We start from the raw sequence: 10,917 nt of genomic DNA, 5'->3' as shown, positions 1-10,917 counted from the left end.
GATTTGTTTTGAACCTAAGTGTAATATATATATTGGATTGATATATATATATACACATAGTATATTATGGTTCATTTAAAAAAACAAGAGGTTTAAAAATAAACGTTTTAGCCCTAAAAGTTTTAAAAATATTTTAAATAGTCCTTGAATCAACTTTGGTTTAACTAACAAAACGTGACATATTGAATTGACAAAATTTTAACGAGATGGTATTAATAATTTGCTAATTCAATACGTAACTTAGTCAATTAACGACCAAAGTTATAATTAATTGAGGATCATTTATAAGTATTTTTTAATCTTCGAAGACTAAAGCGTTGGTTTTTAAATTTCAACTATCAAATAAACACTAACTTCAAACTTTGATGACTAAAAATATATGCTGGAAAAAGAAATTATATTGACTACGATAAACATGATTTCAAAACTCTTAATTTTCTATCGTTTTTACTCTTTGATATTTTTGCTATTTACTATTCATTATCACATAGTCTACGCACAAAATATATACTATTATAATTCAAATTAAAATTAACATATGGGTCTGTCACAGCTACCCTGAAATTTCGTATAGGATTTGCTCCTCAGAGTTTAAATATATATTTTTTGGAGCGGTTAAAAAACCTCTCTCCTATAAAAAGATAATTCCCTCCAATTTAGTCTAAAAAACTTCCCTCCAATTTACGTCGATCGGTGGGAAAGCTCAACCTCATTCCACCATTTGCCGAAAGCGCTTCGTCTCCTCGATATCTCGTAAGATAATCCCAACCTCTGAAATTTCTTCTACTTTTTCCTTGCTGTGGATCGCTAATCGAAATACTATTCATCTAATCGCAGATCAAACCAATGTCCACACCGATCGCAAGTTGCAATAAGCCTTCTCCTGGTGTAATCGCCTCCCCGGTCGTTGGATTTATCACTTCGGAGCATGATTTCGACATCGAGGTAAGTAAATTTCAGTTTACTAGCTAATAATCGCCCTTAACCCGAAGAAATTATTCTGTTATTTGAGTGCGATATCTGTATTTAGCTGGATGAACTCAACGATGGATTTATTTGCGGTTTATATTCTTTAGGATTTCCATCATCTCTTACTGTTTTGTTTGAATCTCTCTGAGACTAGTCGTTTCTGATTTCATCCATATAAGAAAAGACCTGCTCTAATTGAGTTTTGTAGAGAACGAATTTTGGTATTGAATAATCGGAGTTCTCCTTATCCAAATTGACCGTAGGAACAACACAATTAAGCTTCGGTCGTTTTTTGATAATTTCTCATGTATCTACAAGACTCACAATATTAATCGATCGAAGGCCAATGCTACCACACTTGTCTGTTAGATTAACATAGCCATAGGGCATGAAGAACAATTTCATCCCTTTTACAATAGCTAGTACATATAGGTTAGATTATAAGTTTGGTATGTCGACTTTTAGGATTGTTTTAATTTATCTCTCTATTCAATTGTGTGTCTTATGTGTGATTTACATGTTTATCAAGCATCTCGATTAATTTTTGAGATATTTTTTGAAGTTTAAGGATTTGTTATGACAATTTAAGAGCTTATGACTAAGCTTACAATTCAATTCTAACCACACATGGATCATCATCTACAACCTTCTTTTCCCAAAGATGACAACCAGTTGAAATCATGCTTGAGCAAAAGCTCTTCATAATAATTAGGTCGAATCATCGACCTTTAGAATGATAACCGAAGCGATTCTCTTTTGAATTGCGCTTAGTTTGACTGAAGAGCATCAACTTTCATAGGGTAGATGGAGGAACAAGTGAAGAGATGGGGTATCATAAAAGTGAAATGATTGCTTGAGGGTAATTTAAAAGTGAATTTATCAGCTCGAAGCCAATTCTTCATTTCATCAAGAGAATTCTTGTCATAACGTCGAATGAGCCGATCTTCAACAAGGCTCTTTCTACTAGAATATTCTTCATTATTGGTTTGAGCATCGTCTTAGCTACAAAATTCTAGTTTTGATCAGATTCTCATTGACTTTTTGGTTCCAATTAGAAGGCAAGAAAATATGCTATCCAGTGGCAATTTAGGAGGAGAGAATAAACCTGAAAAGTGATCTTCCTGCACCTATCCTTTTACTAAGATATAAATTCTAATACGCCACCTTGTCCTCCTTTGAGCGACATTTTTAACCGGGAATACTTCATGTAAGTGAAAGACTATCCAAATTTTGCATCCAATAAAATACCTTTAGAAAAAAATGGATTTAACAGGGTGTTGGTTTGTATTATAATAGTTCGTGGAAGGTAGGATATAAGATCGGAAGTGAAGGTGAATAGAAACTAATAAACATTATAATAAATATTAAAAACTATAGCAAATAATGATTTGAAATAGTAATATTGTAGTTGGTTGTAGATTATAATAGTTGAAAACATCAACTATTTTAATTGAAAAACTAAACATTGAGTGGACTAAAATAGTTTGCTCGAAAAAAGTCAAGTTGGAAATCAAACACTTTCCTATAGGTTATGGAAAACTAAATGGAAAGGTTTAATTTCCAAGAATCTTCACATGTGCCTAGCCAGTGTAGCATGATTAAATTAATGGAATTCCCTGTGAGTTAATTTTGAGATATTAAGTTCAAGATTTATGGAAAGTACGATAATTAAAATTGGACAATTAAAGTATAAATAAAAAAATTGAACAAATTTTCAAATATGGAGACTAAATGGTATTTTTCAAAATTTAACTTTATGTCGAATATATTTATTAATTTAAATGGTGAATACACCGGCAAGTTATAGAATCTAAAAATTGAAAGTCGGAAAACACACGATCGAAAATTCAAATACATATTTAATACAAACTTGAAAGTTTCATAGGCGAAACCTGTAGTTCAATCTATTCTTTTAAACTTATTAGTAAAGTATTGTTTTAAAATTAAAGTACATATTGTTCTGCAGACATAATACCATTTCTGTAATATTTTAGGGTTTCTTGGTTTGACTTTCAATATAACAGGAAATTTGGTGTCACAAGGAGTCTTTTTTCTTTTTTTGCTAAGAACGAGGTCTCTCAGACATGTCAAAGTTTGCTGTCTGTCCTGATGGTCTCAGCTCTTCTCCCATAAACTTTCACCGAATTTCTACTTCCCTGTTTGATTTGTGGCTTGAATACTGGAAAAAGGGGAAATTCTAATTTAGTACCCATAATTTACAATTATAACTTTGTTCTAACTATAGTTTGTCATTTGTAAAGGAAAGACCGACTGATTTGAGGCTTCCTTTTACATTTCTCAAACCTTTGTTTAAGCGACTCTTATCAGCTTTCTTTGAGTGTATGGCCCACTAAACCTTGAAGACAAATTAAAAGAAGATAAAGAGAAAAAAGGGGTCTCACTGCTTCAATCTTCTCTTGGAAAAGATTCATTCAATTGGAATTGGACTGCCTTTTAAAAAGAATTGAGAAGGACACTGATTTAAGGCAACATCTTGATTTTATAGATTCCTTCATAAAAAGAAAACTCCTTCCATCCATCATTTTTTATAGAGTGCCCCCACTCCATTCTCCTCATTGCTTTTAATCATATACTATCATATTGTTTGAGATTAGTCTGCCTCAAATATAATTCCATTGCTCTGGGTTTCAACTCTCTACTAAACTTTATGTAAAGACACAATTATTGAAAGTGATTGTAAAATGTTTAAAATCATTTTTTATTTTTTGAAGAGCTGATTAAAGAAAATGGTTCAAAATTATTTTCTTACAAAGATCATGCTTGAAATTGATTTGTTATAAAGATCATGTTTGAGGTGTTTGAGATCCAGTATTATAGTCTATGGATTACAAATCTATAGACTAAAGACTATAAACTTATAATAGCTTTTGTGTTTGGAGGAAATAGATACTTGTGGGCTTCTTTTAGTAGTATATATCTTTCCCAACCTACATACACCAACCATTTGCTTCAAGCTAAAGTTTTTTTTTAGAAAAAAAAATCCAAATTTTGCTATTAATTTTTTTTAGATAAAAAGAGAAGACACCCAAATCCATTCAAAAGTTGCAAATGTGCTTCTTGATCTTTCTAAATTTTAAAATTAGCAATATAAATTAAAATTAAGACTTGAAATGGAAGTGAGCAGAAAATTAAGACTTAGAATACCACCACTTTCCTCCCAAATCCAAATTTCCATCTAAGATTATCACTAATTACCCTTCAAAAATAGTTTAAAAAAATGTTAACCTTGTTTGTTGGTAATTTAGATTAAAGTATTATATTAGGATATGGATATTAATAGATGGAGTGCCATGCGTCCGTCGTACAAAACATCCAAAGAAAGCAATTATATTGACCATTATGATTAGACTCTGCTTATAAATATTCTTCAAAAATTGTCACTTGTCAGCCAGTTCGGCGGTGTCCTACCAGTTTTGCATAAAGCCTGTCCCCAACTCTCGCTGACCAAATCACCATTCCAATTTCCCTTTTTACCCTCCTCTACTTCAATTTTATACGGCTAAATAAATACAAAATTACCTTTTAAAAAGTTGGGAATGTAATCAAATTACAAAAAATGTGAAGGGTGTTAGAGATATGTGAGAAGTTGAAGTAACAACAAAAATAAAATTGTAAAATGTAAAAATTGGAAGATGAAATGAGTTCGATATAATTTGAGCTCTAAATATTCAATCAAATGTAAATTTTAGAATATATTACCAATCTAATTTTTAAATTTTAAATTTAGTTTTTATAATTTAAGAATAATTAAAAAAAATCAAGAATAATAAAAGAAATATAACATATTAACTTTAGGACAAAAAAAAAAACCATAAAGACAAAGACTTATTACATTGGATTTTGTCATAAAGTTCTTATTTTTTATAATTTTTCTAATTAAATTTTAATTTTAATTTTTGTTTATATAGTTTGATAAATTTTTTTCGAACAGTTCTTAGATTTTAATAGAGATTTGATTAGATTACGAAGATTATTTATGAAGTTCTATCAAACTTTTAGAATATTAGAGGTTAATTTTTATTTACTTCATATTATAAGAATTAAATTAGTAAATTAACGAATCTAAATTTTGTTGTTATTTTTCTCCCTCAAAATAACTACTATGATACAAAAGTGACACAAAATAATGTAAATAGTAATTTTTTTCCTTGAAAAGTTTTCTTTACATATGAGGATGGAGATTAACTACATTCATGAATCGATCATTTTTTGTATGCTTCAAGCTTTCACAAATAAGAAAAAAGAGTTTGATTGTTAGAATTTCGTGAGTTTTTTATGGTATAATTTTTCCTCCCATTTCAACTAAATCCTCGTCTATTTAATTTGTTTTCCTTTATTCAAAGTATGTGTGTGTGAGAAACCTTTATTTTTCAACACACTGTTTTTTTTTTTCTCTTTTAATAGAAAAGCTAAAAAACTATTTTAGAAAGTTCAAAACTAAAATAAAACTTTTGAACTGTATAATTAAAGGTTTAAAAGCATGTACCAATTATGTAATATGTATCTTTATTTTATAAGTTATTGTTATGTTATTTAAAAAAAAAAACCAATAGAAGTTATCTTAAAACAAAAATTTTAAGTTCAAGTGTTAAGTTAAAACTTGTAACTTATCGAAGCTTATCCTAGAATTAAGAATATTTCGTATGATTCAGTGAAAAAGTGTATTCTTTTCCCTTTGTTGCAAGATTTAATTGTTAGGCTTGGAATCCAATGTTTACTAAATTTCTTATGTCAAAAGGAAAAATAAAAACCAGTGAATTCTTAAATAGTAGGGTTTAGAATGGTTCAATCCTTCCAAACCAAACACTTATTGCTCACCACATTGAATTATTTAATTACTTCTAGGTTTGTTACGTTTTGAACTCATTTTATTTTTGGTCAATTTTCAAAGTTACGTCAAAGCCCATAAAAGTTGAAAACTTGGACATTTCTAGAAATTAGTTCTACATTCTTCATTTAAGACCAAACATATTAACAAGTTGTTCCAAAGCAAAATTGTTGTAATTTTGATTGGCTTTAGATAGTTACATTAAAAGATTAGACAGTCGTGTTAAATCATTAATGACAGATACAACAATCTAAGGGTTTAAACCTAACCTTTTTTATAGGTGTAGAAATTACTAAAATTAACCATTGGAACTTTTTTTAAAGATTAATTCTATATTTAAAAATTCCCCTTTCTAGCATCAAACTTTTTGCTTACTCAATTTCTTCTCCTGCAATAATCAAAAGTATCTTATCATTTATGTTTGGACTTTTAATTAGTTGACCCACTTCTCTTTTATGAACAAATAACGTGGTCACTGAAATGTGTATTGATTTTTAACCATTTGCTAGACATTAAGAAGGAATGGTAATGCCAAAAACTTAGGTGGAATTTAATAGTTAAACAAAATCTAAAATGTTGTTGAAAGAAAAACAAAAGATATAGTATAGTTTAAAATATTGACTTTTATTTTATGTCGGTCGGTTTGAGCTAACCTCTTATCAAAGTTTTACCTATAGAATTTTTTAAAACGATAACAATGATCTTAGTAATTTTTTATGGGTTAAGTTAGAGATTTATTTTTAGAATATTTTGAATTTATCTATTTGGTGTTTGCAACTTAAATTTTAATTTTACATCTAATAAATATTTTTAACTTAAAAGAAAAAAACCTAATGAGATTTTAAAACTTTCAATCTTATGTCAAATAAGTATTTGACGAACTTGGTCCTTGTATCTTTACAAATGGTTTACGTATTTAAGTTCGTTTTAGTCCATGTACTTAAAAGAAATTCAATATGATCCTTCGTGTTAATGTGCTTTATTGGTTGGAATTTAAATGGTTTGACCCGACTTGATTTATTTGAAACCTAAAATGTCTATGTGGCGCGGATCATATTAACCTTTTTTTTTTAAGTACGACGATCAAAATGACTCAAAGATAGAAGCGTAAAAATATGACAACCAAAATATGATTTGAATTTTTTTTAATATTCGTGGATCAAAACCAAACGACATGAATTTATATTTGCAACTCTTTTAAATGTTTAGGACTACATTTATAATTTATTATTGTTATTTTCTGTATACTTCACTTTAGTACTGCCATTTTGTTGTTCACAACGCCAACAGAACTGACCAAGAACATCGAAATCAGACCCTCTTCCTTCAAATCTAAACATACAACTGATATAAAGTTAAAGTAATATCAAACATTTTCACAGAAAATTAGAGAAATTCAAGCAAAACGTTCTCTTCTTAATTCGTTTAAAATATTTTATTCTTCACATTCTTGAGACGTTTGATCAAAGTCTATTTAGTTCTTACATCGTCAAAACATCCCCTTGATTCATGTACTTACAAGCCCATATTCTTTGTCTCTTTCATTTCTGTTACATCATTTTTTTCAACAAAAAAAATTTCAGCACAAACCCATTTTAATATTCAAATGTATTCCGAGATCAATTTTTTTTAATCTAACAATTTGTTGTTGGATGAACTATTTAAACTTTCAATCTCTTGATCAAGAATCAATTGAACTACACTCATGCTAGGTAACAAAATAAAGATTTGTAAGTACAGAGATTCAATTGAACAAAGTTGAAAATATAGGAATTGGGGTAAAGCATATAAACCAAAATAATATTTAGAAAAGAGAAAAAAAAAAATCATCAATGATCAAACATCAGAAACTACACTATAATCATCTTCTTCCAGTGGAGCTGGCAAATTGAGATCCAAGCCAATCTCAAGCTTGCTAGAACTCCCATCAATGGCGGTTCTAATTGAACCCTGTAGATGAGATCTTTTATGTCCCCCTAAAGCTTGTCCAGACCCAAACACTTTACAACAATAAGGACATTTGAAGATCTTCCAATTACCTCCATTAACCATCCCTTTTTCTTCTTCTTCTTCTCCATCTTCTTCTTCCCCTTCCTTTCTGCAAACTTTCCTATGTCCAAACAAAGCTCTGTTCGATCGGAAAGTTTTCCGGCATTTTCCACATCGGAAACTCTTCCTCACCCTCCCCACCATCGCCGCCGTTGATTTTTCCGATTCCGGCGTCCGACTTTGATCTTTCCAGGAAGAAGGCTTTTCCATCGAAAGCATCACGAGGCAGATGGCGACATCTTCCTCTGGGGAGGTGTCGGAAATGGAACTAGCTGGTTCCGGCGACGGGGACGGCGACGGCAACGACTCGGTGTTGAATCGCCGAGTCCGTTTAGAGCGTCTCCTAGTTGGATTCTTTGACTCGGTCTCGCTCTCTCTATCTTGAACAATGGAGATTGAGCCATTAACAGAGACCATCTCTAGATCTGGTGATTTGAAGGTTTTTTGATGTTCAATGGAGAAAGTGGCTAAATGGGCTTTCATGTGACCACCTAATGCTCTGCCATTGGTGAAGCTTCGAGAGCAGAGCCTGCATTTATGCCTCTCCTCCTCCATTTTTGTTCTGTGTTATTGTAAAGACACAGAGGCAGAAAGAAGAAAGAAGAAAGAAAAGAAAAAAAAAAAAAAGAGAGAGAGATCAAATCACTTAATTTTTTTTTGGAAAGGTGGAGAAGAAGTGAAGGAAGGGATTGGAGGAGTTGAAAGTAGAGAGGGAAATGAGTAGGTGACAAGCATTCCTCTTCCACCAAAAGGACATAGACAATACACACACAACCCAAAGTTATGATTTTTAATGCACCTTTTCATTTTTCCTTGTACATTTGAAAAAAAAAATTAAAAATAAATTACAATATAATTTATGTCAAAGTTAGCATAGGTGTCACAAGTGAGCTGTAGTTTGGTAGTACATCTCTTGAAAGTGGAAGTTTAAGCTCTATTCTCGTACTTAAGACTGCAACTGATCTAATGAATCTATAAGTTTCTTCCACTTACAAAAACATGAATCCAATCCAAACTCAACCAACAAACATTTAGGTTCTGTTGGTTGTTCTTGTTTGGGTCATCCTTTAAAATTCTGATTAGAAAAAAAGTAAAAAAAAAAAATATATTAACAGCTAAAAAAAATTATCTAATATTTTAATATTAAATTAAGATTAGTAAATCAAGTTTTATTGAAATTTTTCTTTGCCTAGTGTTAACAAACGATTTATTTTAATAGTTGTTAAAACAATTTTTAGAAAAATTTGTAAATGTATCAACAATAAACTTCACCCTCAAGGTCTATTGTTATTGGATTGGAATTAAGCTCATGAACCAACTCTTCTATGCACATAAGCTATCAATATTGTTTTGATTTAAATGTTATCTTGATGCATATAATGTAAATACTACTCTATATATAGATTCAATTTTTAGTCATATTAGTGTTTGTATTTTTAAAACTTTTCTATGTATTTTCAAAAAGTAATCTTGTCATAGATCAAAATAACCACAAATAAAGTTTTATAACTTTCATGACAAATTGAAAAAAAGAAATTCAAATTTTCACCTGAAAAGAAAAACAAAAACTAAAAATACACAATATAAAGAATATCTAAACCTTGAAATTATCTCATTTTTAGTTAACAAATTATGTTCTGCCATTTGTGGGTGGGGTTATAAGTAAATGCATTTGGTAAAGAACAATTTTATACTTTTCCTCCTTCCAACATCTTAAAATTTTGACTAGAAAAACAGGAATGAGAATGAGAAGAGAATTTTTCTTTGTTTTTTAACAAAAGGCCTATAGAAGAAATTATAATGATGGGAAGTCAGTAGGAAAAGTATTTTCTTTTAATAAAAATCATATTTGATATTATCAAATACATAGACTTGTCTTTTAAGTTTTTACAAGAATATTATGATTCAAATAAAGAGTAGTGACATAAATTTATTTACAAGAAAGGTTACAAGTTTTCACTAGTATATGTTTTAAATAGGTAGCTGACTTGTGTTTTAAGTTACATGTAATGTTTACGATTTATTTTAAAAGTACATAATAATTTTAAACACGAAAAAAAAAATTGAATTTTACAATTTTAAAATCACTTCTAAATTATGAGCTACAAAAACAAAAAGTATATTACATTCTTTATTAATAGAATTGAGTTTAATGTGATTGAGCTAAAAAGAAAAGAGTTATCAAACAATTTTAGGAATAATAATTAATTGTATAGCAAAATCGAAACCGTAAATTTAATTCAATGGTAGACTTAAACTTCTATCGATTTTGTTACATTTATATATATATATATATATATATATATATTTTAAGAAATGTTACTAAAAATATAATTGGGATTTAGAGAGATGAAAATAAGAAAGTTGAAATATTAAAATAATGATAAAGATAAGATTTATAAAGGAAGAGCACATAGGTAACATGGAGAAAACTTGGCCCCTGTATTTGCTAATCCATATAAGCTGTTTTTAAACTTCAAAAAAAAAAGAAAAAAAAAAAAAGAAAAAACAAATTCTTCATTGGAAACCCAAATTGAATATTAAAAACAAAATTGTTTAATTTTTGTCTCATAAATTGTTGGGATCTGTGTGTCCAGTTATTATTTCCTAATCTATCATACATACACTCGATCTAAATTATCAATTATCATCTTAACCTTAGAAGAAAAAAAATATTCTCTTCAAATTAATTTTTTTTATGCTACTATTTTTTTTTTCTATTTAGTATTACTGTTTTTAGGGGAAATTTTGGCTTAACCCTTTTCCACAAAATATTGCATTATATTTAAATACTTCAAATTATCGTGTCTTTAAGTATTAAATTTAACAAAAGTAATTTGAAATGATTTTGATTTAGGTGTATCACCTAACTAAATATTAACTTAAGTTTGACATTTTTGCAATTTTAATAATTAAGTTTAGTGAAAAAGAAAATGTATATGAACTCAACCAAATCAAGTTGACTTTACTTTGGGGTGAAATTCATCTCATCTGAATTGGGTTGAATAACTTAATTTAAAGACTACTAGGATGTCAATCTTTTAGAATAG

The 10,917-nt window shown here is 29.2% G+C and overlaps 1 protein-coding gene and 1 long non-coding RNA gene across 3 annotated transcripts; one reads left to right on the top strand and one right to left on the bottom strand.

Moving 5' to 3' along the window:
• The first annotated feature begins 586 nt into the window (after window positions 1-586).
• Window positions 587-3,545, top strand: LOC103490880 (uncharacterized). Of its 2 annotated transcripts, XR_537959.3 has the most exons (4): window positions 587-753; window positions 838-945; window positions 1,233-1,739; window positions 1,780-2,985. It is a non-coding gene; the product is annotated as an uncharacterized LOC103490880 (long non-coding RNA). The 2 variants fall into 2 exon arrangements; XR_537958.3 differs by lacking the exons at window positions 1,233-1,739; window positions 1,780-2,985 and adding an exon at window positions 2,994-3,545.
• A 4,000-nt stretch (window positions 3,546-7,545) lies between these two features.
• LOC103491118 (zinc finger protein ZAT4-like) lies at window positions 7,546-9,211 on the bottom strand. Its single transcript, XM_008450945.2, has one exon. The coding sequence runs from the start codon at window positions 8,420-8,422 to the stop codon at window positions 7,655-7,657; it is 768 nt and encodes a 255-aa protein (XP_008449167.1). The 5' UTR covers window positions 8,423-9,211; the 3' UTR covers window positions 7,546-7,654.
• Window positions 9,212-10,917: the final 1,706 nt, after the last annotated feature.

This window comes from Cucumis melo, chromosome 6 (genome assembly GCF_025177605.1).
Source record: "Cucumis melo cultivar AY chromosome 6, USDA_Cmelo_AY_1.0, whole genome shotgun sequence".
NCBI classification, from domain to species: Eukaryota; Viridiplantae; Streptophyta; class Magnoliopsida; order Cucurbitales; family Cucurbitaceae; genus Cucumis; species Cucumis melo.
This window is presented reverse-complemented; position numbering and strand designations above follow the sequence as displayed.